Source organism: Heloderma suspectum, chromosome 5 (genome assembly GCF_057233095.1).
Source record: "Heloderma suspectum isolate Gila_16-S chromosome 5, 16-S_ref, whole genome shotgun sequence".
Taxonomy (NCBI): Eukaryota; Metazoa; Chordata; class Lepidosauria; order Squamata; family Helodermatidae; genus Heloderma; species Heloderma suspectum.
Window position 1 is genome coordinate 228,506,940 of NC_139462.1, and position 13,232 is coordinate 228,520,171.

Here is a 13,232-nt window from a genome sequence, read left to right on the forward strand (position 1 = left end):
GGCTGCAAGCCAGGATGGCAATGGCGGCGGCAGCAGCCCGGCCGTGGCTGGCCAGGAGACCAGCCGCCGCTGCCACCGCCGCATCCGCCCCAGGTAAGTACTGTCCTGGCGGAATTCCGCGGGGGGGGCGGGGGGCAGGAGGCCGTTCCGCCACGGATTCCGGGGGGCTGGATTCTAAAAAATCCGGCCTCACTGGAATCCATGGCGGAATTCTCCGCCATCCCTAGCCCTAAACAACTTGGGTTCGGGTTACCTGAGAAGATTGCCTTCTCCCCCATGGACCCCTTTGAGGTCCTCTTGTGAGGTCATCCTGGTGGTGCCACATACTCTGCAGGCCTGCTCTCCAGGGGTTTGGAGCAGGAGGTAGATCTCCAGATGTTTGGGACTTCCAACTCCCAGAATTCCTGATCATTGGCCATGCTGGCAAGGGCTTCTGGGAGTTGAAGTCCTAAACATCTGGAGATCTACCTTCTGCCTACCCCTAGTTTGGAAAAGGGCCTTTAGCATAGTGGTGCCCACTGTGTGGAATAATCTACCCCGAGAGTAGACATGTGCCAATACATTTTATCTTTAGGTGCATGTTGAAGATACATCTGTTTATGCAAACTTTCCCTGTTGTAATTTTGAAAACAGAAGGAGGTGAGCACCCAAAGTAGATCACAAAGAAGAGAAACAAGTTCTCAGGATGCAAGATTGAATTTATTGGGAGAAGCCCAGTATGTTTTGGCCTTCCTCCCGCACCAGTAAATTCAACCTTACATCCTGAGAACTTGTTTCTCTTCTACGTGACCTGTTGTAATTTAGCCTACTATCTTATGCATATGTAGATACATATATTCTATTTATTGGTTTTATACATTGATAGTTTTGATATGTGTACACTGCTTTGAAATCTGTAGCTGTAAGCGGTTTATAAATGCTTGCAGTAAGTAAATAAATACCTGACAAACCATTGTGTTTGCCCACGGGTGAAATGTCACCTTCAGCTCTGGGCACCCAGGCTTTCACTGCAAGGATGTGGTAAGGGCAGAGAAGTTTAAACTCGCTGGTATAAAATTCAGATTTCATTTTTGGGCCAAGTTTAGGGCGCAATCCTATGGGCATAGGCGGCCGCCTCCGAACTCGGAAGCAGCCGCCTATCCAATGCAGGGCAGGAGAAGCACGGAGGGGATCATTCCCTCTGTGGTTCTCCTGCCCTGCATTTGCGGCTAGGCAGCCGATTTTGGCTGTCTAGCCACGGGAAGCCGGAGTGGGGGAGGAGGCTGCTGGACGACACATTGGATGTGTCGTACCAGCATCCGCCTTCCCCACCCTGGAACGCCCCCTGGAACGCCCCGTTTTGGCCATTCCGTGCTCCTTTTCCAAGTGCAGAGCACAGGGCTTTTCCACGCTGCCTCACAGGCAGCGTGGAATGGGGGGGAAGGCCGGTTTTCTGGGAACTGACCTTGGAGCATGGGCTCTGAGGTCATTTCCTGGAAAACCACATATCCTATGGCCATCTAGCTGCTGACTAGTGGCCATAGGATTGCTCCCTCCAATGTTTAAATGAGACAGTGATTTTCATTTACCTTTTTCATCACTTGCCCCAAAGCCAGATCACTCTGGGCGAAGAACAGATTAACAAATTAAAATTGCAATTCAGTAAGACATCAGTCTGTACTGGGACAACATTTCAGTAAAACACAATAAGCAAACTGAGTGGTGATTTAACCTATTTCAGCCCCAATTGTATGATACGGAAAGACATGCAACAATCCACATGGACCTAAGAGCTTCCATCCTAAAACCCCAATGAAATGCAGAGACTAGGATATTACAATAAACAATTTAAAAGGCCTGGGGGAAATAAAGTCTTTGCTTGGCAGTGACAAGACATGAAAGTAGGCATCAGACAAGCCTCTCTGAGTAGGACATTCCATAGGTGGAGGGCATGGCTGAAAAGCCCCCCCCCATCCCGGATTGTGGGGACACATGACGCGTCTCCACTAATCATCTCAGGGTCCGTGCAGGCACATGTGGGAAGAGGTGATCCCCCACTTAATACAGCACCATTCTAAAGAGCTTTGTTGTGATCCAGAATGGTTTGTGCTTTTTTGTTGTCCATCTTGAATGGTTTGGGCTTTTTATAGTGAAAGTTCATATGTACGTTGCTTCAGGTGATGATCAGGTGGCTGTGCCCCTCTCAGCCCACCTGAGAGCTCTTCAGGTTACTCACAGAACTCTCTTTTCCTCCCCAGGCTGACTGGGAATGAACCCCTGACCATCCTCCCTCTGACTTCAGAAATGGAGGAAGCTGCCGTCAAAGCCCATTATAAAGTGTGCGACCGCCTGAAGCTGGAGAAGAAGCAACGGAGGATGTGCCGGAGAGACCCTGGGGTGGCCGAGACCCTCGTGGAGGCCATCAGCATGAGTGCCCTGGAGTGCCAGTATCAGTTCCGCTTTGAGCGGTGGAACTGCACCCTCGAGGGCCGCTACAGGGCCAGCCTGCTGAAGAGAGGTGAGCAGGCTAGGGGTGGGTGAGAAATTCATTCCGTCCGAATTTTGGGGTGCATTTACCAGATGCGCACCTGCCAAAGCCATGAGCGAACAGACCAAAGTTGTGCACGCTTTGCCAAACGTAGTGCTGCAGTTCTCCTCTCAAAAATGTGCATGCAGTAGTGTGCACGTAAGGGGAAAGTGTGCACCAAACGCCAAAAGTGCACACCAAAATGCATGTATTTGGAGACATGGACGTGAAAATGTATATGAATTTCCATGTGGATTTAAAAATAAATAATCGGTATGTTTTTGAAATTCACCAAGCTGAAGGCTGGAAGAATGAGAAACTAATTGGAGCTGAAATTGGCAGATTCTCCCATCCCTAGAGTCTGGAGTGAGGGTGGTGGGAGGCAATAAAGGATGTGTGGGAACCTCAGTAATGCAGTGGGAGAGCAGAAGTCACCACAAGGTAGCTACTGCACTGGTTGTGATTCTGGGTTGGAAGGTAATCCAGACATGTTGAGATCATTCCATCGGATTTGGCTCTTGAGGCCACAAAGCTAATTGGATGGAGATCGTGTGGAATGCAACATGCAAAAGATGCTGGAACTGGGGTCAGAGGGTAGGCTGGCAACTTCAGAGGGACAGATTTGGCTCTGAAGCTTCTGGGGAGTACCAGCTGCCTCCCAACCTGGGGCTGAGAGGGGCGTGGGAAAGGAGTGTGGTTGTAGGGAGGTGCTGGCAGTCCTCTTCAGGGATGGCTGGAGCAGGGAGCTCCTGCTGTTAATCCTGTCCTGCAAAACCCAGTTGCCAGTTCCAGACTTGGGTCTGCAGTGCATCAGGGAGGAGGTGGACAGGGTCACACATCCCGTGGTTTTGAGCAATAACGAGAGGAGCTGATTTCAGCCCAGGGCTGTCATGGAAAAGCTGGATTCTGTGACTTGTATGGGTAAGGCAGATTGAGCAAATGCAAATGCTTTGCATAATTTTTGTTTTGCTAGCCCTTGGGAAGGGGCTGAATGCACTACGCAGTGCATGGAAACCTCCTCTCCAGTATCCTGGAAATTTTGCTTAGTCTGGCTTGCAGAATCTCAGCAAAGACTCTTTTCCTCTAGCCATATGGGCTAGAAACTTGCTTCTAATTTTAAAACAAGGCCAAGGCTCTTAAGAAGCTGAGTTGCTAGCCAGATAATGCATGTGAGCATGGTCCTGAAGAATCTGTGAACGTGCCTAGCTCTTACCTGCATTGTGGCATCAATGTTGTCATTGTCGTCCTCCCTCCTCCTCCTCTGCAGGTTTTAAGGAAACGGCCTTCCTTTATGCCATCTCTTCGGCAGGGCTCACCCACGCCATGGCCAAGGCCTGCAGTGCTGGGCGCATGGAGCGCTGCACCTGCGACGAGGCCCCCGACCTGGAGAACCGTGAGGCCTGGCAGTGGGGCGGCTGCGGTGACAACCTCAAGTACAGCAACAAGTTTGTCAAGGAGTTCCTGGGGAAGAAGTCCAACAAGGACCTGCGAGCCAGGGTGGACTTCCACAACAACCTGGTGGGCACGAAGGTACGCGCATGCCGGACTTGCATTGCCCTTGCAGACAAGCAGCACTGTGTGTTGGGTAATGCAATCCTATGCATGTTTAGAAAGAAAAAGGTACTACAGCTCCCAGCATGACCTTTTTCTGTCTAAACATGCATAGGATTGTAGGACTTTTTTCTGTCTAAACATGCATAGGTCGATAGGACTTTTTCTGTCTAACGATACATAGGATTGTGTCCTTACTGAATTTGCAGTAGGCTGTGCAAGTAGGGACAGCCTTCCCCAACATGTCGCCCTCCAGGCATTTTGGACTACAACTCCCATCCACCCAGACTGCTGGCTGGGCCTGATGGGAGTTGTAGTCTGAAACATCTGGAGGGCCCCAGGTTGCAGCTGCTGCGGTAGTGCCATGGCATTGTTGTGGGGGGAAATGGCAGCTGTCGGCCTGGGATGAGCACAGGCGAATTTTGCTGTCCCAGCTTGCAAAATTAGCTCTACCTCCAAAGCAGCCTTTGGCCCTTCCCCTTGCCACTCACACGGCCTGCGGACAAGAGTCATGGAAGCAGCTGGATGAGCTGTGTGTTCGATTTGCCCGCACCTAGTTTCTAATCTGGCACTGACAAAGATGTGGAGTCTGATCTATTGAGCTACATCAGGAGTGAGGAACCTCTGGCCCGTGGGCCTAATGTGGCCCACAGGCCCTCCTGGGGTCTCTCCAGGGGGCTGCTAAGCCCTAGTCAACATACATCTCATTCCGCTGCCGGAGCGCTGGTTTGCATTCTTTCGGACTAGGGACGTCCGTCGTTTGCCAGTCCGGCCCTTTTGGGGCCTGATGGATTCCCACTGCCTGCCCAGTTCGGCCTTCATTTGTGTGCCGAGCTGCGGGTTTCCCCTGAAATCCAGGAACGTTCCCAGGTTTTTTCTCTCATAAACAGAAATTTGCACACATTTCTATTTACAACCCCACCCCAGAAAACCCATGAGCTGGCCCAACTCTGTGCAGATCGAGTCCGGCCAGCTCACAGGGAAGCAAGCCAAAGTAAAGGGGGCCGAGCTGATGAAACCTCTGCGAGCTGCACCCCCTGGATGGATTTCTCTGACATACCTACTTCAGACTGGATGGGGAGGGTTGCACGTTTGGGTGCTCGCAGCTTTAAACCCCCTGCAGTGAAGCAGCACATCAAGCCCAGGGGCGCGGGAGACCCACTTCCCCTGATGTGTTAGTCTCTTTATATGCAGCGCCTTCCTTTTTCTTTTGCAACGCGAGCATTCCCAAGAGCATCCCTCGCTTGTAATCTGCGTGGGGCGGTCCATCCTACCACTCCCGTTCTGCTGCATGCGCAGATCCAGCATCTGGTCCTGGTGCGCACGTGTAGCAGAATGAGGTGGCAGAACCTTAAGGTTTGTGGCAGGGAGGCAATCCACAATGCAGTTCTCCACCCCCCCGCCCCCCAGTCGGTCCCTTGGCAAAGAGCTTTGCAAGGAACAGAGTGAATGGGTCAGAGTGAGCAGCAAAAGGCAGTTGTTCCCACCCCGCTTTGAGGTGGCTGCTGTTTTTTTTGGAGAAAACTTCAGTGCATCTCAAAATGGATAGTGTGGAACCAAGAACAAACCCCACGAAACTTTGACGCAGCCCTAGGAGGTGGTGATGGGGGAATGAAATAGTTTGAACATTTGCCCCGTCTCCTCTTTCCCTGCTGCTAAAGAACCGGGGCATCTTGTACCGAAGCCTAACACGGCACCCTTTGGGCATGCTGGACTGCAACTCCCATCACCCCCAGGCATGTGCTGGATGGGAATGATGGGAGTTGTAGTCCAGCACATCCGGAGGGTGCTGTGTTGGGAGAGGCCGCTGCTGTATTGGAATGTCTCTGTTGCAGTGTAGGCCTTTTTTTTTTTTTTTGCAACTGGCGCTGAACTGCCCTGAACATAGACGGCTAAAAAGCTGGTCGAAGCCGCTGAGATTATGTTTCAGTGAAAACAAAGAAGGCCTGCATTGGGGGAATGGGGTGGAGGGGGGCAAGGGGGAAGCTGATCGAGGTAAGCTGATGCTAATAAGATTTGGGTTGGAGCAGTGTGTTAATCAGACTCGTGGGAGTGTTGCCATGGGGATGGCTTTGGGGTGTGGGCATGGGTGTCGGCTTGGCCCTCCCAAGAGCTGTAGAGAATGCTTTGTGCAGGCGCATCGGACAGGGTGCATCAGATTGTGGAATCTGCATGTTTGTGCCGCACTGAGAAATGAGCTTTTAGGGCACTGAACAGGGATTACGTTTCTGCCCCGTTCTTACACCTAGCAGCTCAGGACAGTGTGTGTGTGTGTGTGTGTGTGGTTCCCCCCCCCCCTTTTATCCTTGCATTACTCCTGTCTGGTAGGTGAGGTTCTGATTATTTCTTATTTTTTTCATTTCTATACTGCCCAATAGCCAAAGGGGTGTGTGTGTGTGTGTGTGTGTGTGTGTGTGAGAGAGTGAGAGAGAGAGAGAGAGAGAGAAACTGGCCCAAAGTAACCCAGGAAACCTGATGGCTGAGTGGGGATTTGAACCCAGGCCTCCCCAGTCCTAGTTGGGCACTCCAGCACACAGTTCTGCCCCCTGTGTGGGGGTGGGTCTTAAATTCTAATGTAGGGATGGAAGAAACTGTCTAGGAAGCTTCTGATTTTGCCCTATGCTTTCCCAACATCACCTTCTCTCAGCTTTCCATTCCTCATTCTTTGGGCCATTGTCATGTTCTCCTGGCCCTGTGACCACCACGCTGTAGGCAGCGGAGGCTGGTGGCTCCGACATCAGAGGGGTGGTGAATCTGATCCGGAGCACTTTGGGTAGCTCCTCCAGAGTTCTGCCTGAAACCCGGAGCGGGTTTACTGCCCCACCGACATCGGAGCCACCAGCCTCCACTGGCTGTAGGCGCCCTCCAGATGCTTTGAACCACAGCTCTCAGCACTGGCCATGCCGGCTGGAGCTGATGGAGCTGGTCTGGGGCGGGGGGCATCTGGCTGGAGAGGGCTGCTGTAGCTGTATGTGGTAATAAGCCCCTGTTAAGGCTATGCCGTAGTGATGCTGTTACTGGGCAGGGCTTGAGTTTTAGAAACTGCACGCCAGTGGGAATTTCTGAAGATGTCTCCTCCACAGCACAGGCTCTGTGGTCTCTCGGCGGTATGGAATGTTGTTTTTCCATTACACATACAAACGCTCCTGATCCTAATGGGTCTCCCGAGGCTTGGTAGACGGGTTTAGACCCCCCAATCCCTTGAGCTGGAAACGGGTGGAATTGTTTGCTGCTTCTGCACAAGGAGAACTCTCTAGGCCTCATGCTGGAAAACAATTCCTGGGTAACGCAGCTCTTCCAGTGCCAAGTTCAAAACCCCTCCTCACCCCCTTCCCGGCAAAACTCCGGGTTAAAGCATGTGCTGCGAGAAGCTCCTTGATGGAATTTCCCCCCTCTTCACACCCTCTCCGGCTCAGCTGCGCATGTTTGCCGCAAATGGTGAAATCATCACCCGCCCAAGCCTGTTGCGCCCATTTCATGCCTCGCTAAGCGCTTACGATATGACCTCAACGCCAGCGACAAGGCGAGCTTGTCTGGCACGGGCGATGAGGTAATTAGCGAGAAGGACTTCTTCAAGCGCCTTCTCTCTTTATTGATGAGTGGAAGCTTTAGAATATGCAGCTTATTTAAAAAGAAATCCCCCCCTGCCAAATCCGTCCAAGTTCATTCAGGTATTCTGGGATGCGGAATTGGTTTTTTTGGGGTTGGGGGGGGGCTGAAGGGAGAGGGAGTGAGAAACTGCAGGTCTTCCCCCCCTTGAGTACTTGCAACATTGGGTGATCTTTATGTATATTAAAACGTGTTGCCGTATTCGACCAGTTCTACCACCACTCCTGTTTTCTTCCGATACTGCCCCCTCTCCCAAATTCTCCCCTCAATAGCGTTCCTCCCTTTGTATCCCGTTAATGAAAAGTCAAGAGTATTAGTACACTTGATTTGTTCCACTAGGCCTGAGTTAAGTGATGTTTTAATTAAATTCCCCCCTCCCCTTGTCTGTGTTTCTCAAAGTATCATTAAACATGACTTTCTAACCACATCTCTCTGGAGCGTTGCTAAGTTCCTTAATCCCCAGAAAGGCTGACCCCTTCTCTCTCTCTCTCTCTCTCCCTCCCCCGTTCCTATTTTCCCTGGAGGTATGTCTGGTCAAGCATGTCTTACAAGTCTGAGGGGTGCTAGGAAAAGCAGTGCTGTTATCCAGGGCAAAATAATATCCCTGTTCGCATCACCTTTCCTAGAGAGAGAGAGAGAGAGAGAGAGAGTGTGTGTGTGTGTTTTGCCTCAGGAACTTGGGTTGAATGTGGGTGACAGTTTACCTTGCAGTGGTTTCATCATCTGGCAAGCCTGTGAGTCAGGAGCTTTCTACCCCTTGGCTGCACTGCCCTGGAATTCTGATTAGGTGCAGAGGAAGGGGCAGAAGAAGAGTGGCCACCTTGTTTGCATGCCAGAGGTCCCAGGTTCAAACGCCTTCATCTCTAGGTAGGGCTGGATCCAAAACCGTGGAGAACTGCTACCAGTTTGCAAAGACAATACCAAGCTTGATGCACCAACGGCCTGACTCTGCGTAAGGCATAGGAACACACGAAGCTGCCTTATGCTGCGTCAGACCCTTGGTCCATCTAGCCTGGTACTGTCGACACCGATCGGCAGGGGTTCTCCAGGGTTTCAGGCAGGAGTTTTCCAGCCCTCCCTGGATGTTTCAGGGCTTGAACCTGGGGCAACCTTCCTATTTTCTTAGATGCATGGTAGAAATTATCCTTGCCGCTTTTCAGTGCTCGAGCCCCCCAACGACTCTGAGGTTAGTCAGTTCCTTCTCTGTAGCCACATTCAGATGTTCTGTTTCTGTGTAGATTAAATGTGTGAGAAAGGGAAGTGCTCTAGCCCTGACAATTTCTTGCGTGTTTTCTTCACCCTGTACTCACTGGGCACAATCCAGTGCTGCCCATCTGCTAGTAGAGCTGGCCGCTGATTCTGCTCTGTGCACAGCCAGCTCTGTCAATTCCGTTCCGCAAGCGGTCACTACCACTCGTGGAACGATGATTCCGTGTTTCTGGGGGCAAGCCCTGAAACAAGCGGAAATGCTCATTTCTGGAAGAGGGAAAGGTCAGCACAGCTCCCTTATGCAAGTTAAGTATGTAAGATGTGTTGACTGGCCAGGAGGAAGAACTGCGTAGGGTACTGAAACCCCCATGCCGCTGTGAAATGTTACCAGGAAATGCTCTCTTCATAGCTTTCAGAAACTTGCTTTTTAAAAAAGAGCAAAGGTCCTTAAAACACCTGCCCACATCATCGCGGATTCTATTTCCAAACTTCAGAGGAGAGTGTCCCACAATTATGTGGCTAAAATGGCAGCACCCATGCACAAGAGGGAGGTACCCGCACGCTCAGGAGAACCTGAGGTTTGCAGAAATACAAAAAAAATGTTGAGGGGGGAAATATGTAAGGGGGGGGGGAACTCCTAGAACAGCCCAATGTGGAGGGATCCTGCTCCATAGGCATAGACTGCTGACTGACGTGTGTGTGTGTGGGGGGGGACACAAAACCAAGGGGGAGGGATAAGGAATGTCCTGGAAGAGGGCATAGCCTATTGCTGTCCTAGCTTAGCCTATACTGAACAGGAGATCTCTGCATGGCCATGTTTTGTTGTGGCTCCCACTTCCCTTCTGAATTAACGTTGGTTCGTTATCTGCAGGTTATCAAAGCTGGCGTTGAGACCACCTGCAAATGCCATGGCGTTTCAGGCTCCTGCACCGTCCGGACCTGCTGGAGGCAGCTCTCCCCGTTCCATGAGATCGGCAAGCAGCTGAAGCAGAAGTACGAGATGGCGCTCAAAGTGGGCAGCACCACCAACGAGGCCACGGGGGAAGGTGACATCTCCCCACCAAAGAAATCTGTCCCAGGCCACGGTGACCAAATTCCACGGACTACGGACCTTGTCTACATTGACGACTCCCCGAGCTTTTGCCTGATGAGCAGGTACTCACCTGGCACGTCGGGCAGGAAATGTTACAAAGATAAGAACTGCGAGAGCATTTGCTGCGGCCGCGGCCACAACACCCAAAGCCGTGTGGTGACGAGGCCCTGCCAGTGTCAGGTCCGTTGGTGCTGTTACGTGGAGTGCAAGCAGTGCACACAGAGAGAGGAGGTCTATACATGCAAAGACTGATGTGGAATGAGCGCCCTTGTGTTCGAAGTGGATAGCCCTTAATGGCGGGAGATGCCACCCTCCAGCGAGCGCCCGTGGAGGCAAGACAGGGTTTTGTGGTGACTGAAAGCTATGCCAAGATGAGTTAAGCACTTTGTAGGGTACTGGTGACCCAGCTGTATTTCTTTTTCTCGACTGTGTTCCCTTCTCTGCAAACCCTGATTGACTTTGGGGCTCCAAGTGTATGAAACCTAAGTGCCCGTCATGTGGAGTGGGGTGCTGACTTGGGGGCGGCCAGGTTATTCCCAAAGCAACGATGGAACACTTCGCCTTGACTGGATGGGGCTGCTCGCCCTTCCATCCTGGTCCTGTCTCATTGCTGTCCTTTGCAAAGCCCGAGCTGAATAAGGAATTCTTCTTAGAAATTGAACCATGTGGCATGTATTCCAGATGCTCATGTTTTGTTCCATGGCTGGCCTGACTACGTCAAGAACTGCAATAAGGAACTAAAGAAGCTGTTTTTAGGGAAGAACCTGACACCAAAAGATGGTCGAGGAAAGGGTTGTGATGGTGGATTTCTAGTTTGACACCTCTGAAGCAGGAAAATTGAAATGGAGAAGCAGTATCCTGTTTGCAGGAGATGCTAGTATTTCAACATGGCTTGCTAGAAGGAGAGCTGTTGTGGTTCCTCAAAGGGGAAATATTTGCTTCCGCCACCTGCACTTCATAACAGACGCTGAAGTTCAGCCAGCACAACTTATTTTTCTTGTTGCATGCTCAATCTCGAACTACCTTTTGCTTTTTACTTGTCACCTTTACTTTGTAAACGATGAAAACCACTAGAGGCCTTCTTAAAACGTCCTGTAGACACCTCCCCCCCGCCCATTATAGATCTTTTTTGGTACCTCTTACTGCTCCAAAGTCACCCTGTGGAGGCTGCTTTTAAATCCCAGTATGGAACATAAGCCCAGTTTCTGGATGTGTGGTTTGACAAGTGGCCTTCTCGGGGATAGAGAACACCTATTGCCTTATGGATAGTTAATGCTGCTTTGAGCTTCCTTGAATTGTAAGCCATTCTGGACAGGAACACACCTCCCAAGATTCTATGTCAATGAGAATGTCATTCCATTTCCTCGCAGCAGTGGCAGCGATATGAACTGGCACAAATCTCTATACAGACCTTTAACTTAAACAATAACAACAACAAACCACTAGAGGCATGTGTATTAGGACTTCAGCAACAATGCAAATACTGAGTTCCAAGTAACCGTTATCAAAAGATCAAGAGGGAGAGAGAGAATCTGGAGGAGAAACTGAAATGACAGCAGTGATCAAAAGCACTGCTGGTGTGGGCTACTTGACATCCTTCTGTTGTTTTGAATTGGGATATTACAAATTTGCGACTTGGACGTGGCAACTCTTCTTCAACAATACTACTTGGATCGGAAGCTGCTGGCTGATGTCCTGGCAAAGGGTCCACACAGTCAGCAATATTGGCAGTGGGCCCTTCTGATTCTCCCGTAGTAGCAATTTCCCAAGTTTAACCTGTTGACCTGGTTTTCAATGGGAGCTGGATTAAGAAACCTTCTGCATAGTTTCCATTTGGTTGTTTGGGGCTGTCCAGCCTTCTGAGGACCCTCTGTCTTGACTGGAGCATCTTTAAAATCCAAATTAGCCACTCTTTATCTAAGCTTTATGATTGTGCATCTACTGGGTGGGAATGGCTTTGGATGGCTTTGTGTCCTTGTGAACAACCAACCAAATTACAGCCTGGTATGTTGGTTGACTATTGGAGGGTGGCCGCAAAAGAATGGCAACTTTCATTTTGTTGGGCCAGGATCCTTCAAAAATGGAAGACAGCTACCTGTTGTACATCTCTTTGAGACCGGTTGAGACCAGTGTTGAAACCCAAGACCACCTATTCCTGTCCCTCTCTGCCCTGGTGGCTCAGCATGGCTATGCGCAGCAGAAACCCTTTGGCATGAATTGTCCTTGGCTTCCACGCCAGGTGGGCCAGTCCTGAAGCTACATGCAAATGACTTAAATACAAAACCAAACCAGAGACAGAATAGAAACCTATTATCTAGTGTGGACACACACACACACACGCGCCTAAATATAAACATTGAACATCTATTTATTAAGCCTTTCAGAAGGACCTTCTTATGGTTTCAATGTGGTATTATGTTCAGTCCTCTCTTGAGCATGCGCACTCTCTCCCCTTTTTGCACGCACATGCACGTTTTGTCCCCAAAGTGTCTCTTCAAGTTTTCCAACAGCATTGGGTGTAATGATGGAATTAGATGCAGGCCATATTCTTTAGGGGAGGGTGGGTGGGTTGCTTGGGTGACGAAGGATCTGAACCACTTGGCTTTGTCCCATCTCACTGGAAGAATGGATCCCAGATGAGTCCCTTAAAAACTGCCACTGTTGAGTGCAGAATACCACCTCCTGTTATGTGCAGGGCCAGTGCAAGCTACCTTGCACCTTTGGGAGAAAGGTGTTTTTAATTTTGCTACCCCCTGCATATTGGGGCTTTTGTTGGGGGGACGGGATGCAATTTGCGCTTTTTTCTTGGAAATATTTTTTTTCCTCCATTTATTTCTACAAAGCAAGGAAGGATATGTAATCAGAAGCTGGGGGTACTGTGGTGGAACAATTCCCCTGCCAGAGATGCCGCCCTCGAAGATTTGGGCGGAGGGAGGAGAAACTGAGTTCCCTCTCCCCCTTCCCAGTGAATATTTACTTGGTTTTGGGTTTCTGCTTTCAGCACCAAAATGTCTTAAGTTGTCTCTAGTTTCATGGAATGATTCTGTCCCGTCTCCTCTGTCCCAGCAATGCTTGGTGGACTTCCTAGCAGAAACTCAAGCTGAAGCCTTCTGAATTGGGAATCCTTCTGAACTGGGAATACTAGAAATCTCTTAAAAGTTAAAACATGGAAGAACAGGTTTTAAAAACTTATTGGCACTTCTGGGAATATGGGCTCAAGTCGTGTACAGCTTTCATACACCCTTGCTTTTAATTCAAGCATCA

The 13,232-nt window shown here is 50.2% G+C and overlaps 1 protein-coding gene across 1 annotated transcript in view; it reads left to right on the top strand.

Annotated features, from left to right (window-relative positions):
• The window catches only part of WNT9A (Wnt family member 9A), a 75,938-nt gene extending 65,620 nt beyond the window's left edge, over positions 1 to 10,318 (top strand). The window contains exons 2-4 of the mRNA XM_084855113.1: positions 2,238 to 2,497; positions 3,774 to 4,036; positions 9,747 to 10,318. Coding sequence (XP_084711239.1) covers positions 2,238 to 2,497; positions 3,774 to 4,036; positions 9,747 to 10,220 — 997 coding nt within the window. The 3' untranslated portion in view covers positions 10,221 to 10,318. The remainder of the gene's footprint in view (positions 1 to 2,237; positions 2,498 to 3,773; positions 4,037 to 9,746) is intronic.
• The last annotated feature ends 2,914 nt before the right edge of the window (positions 10,319 to 13,232 follow it).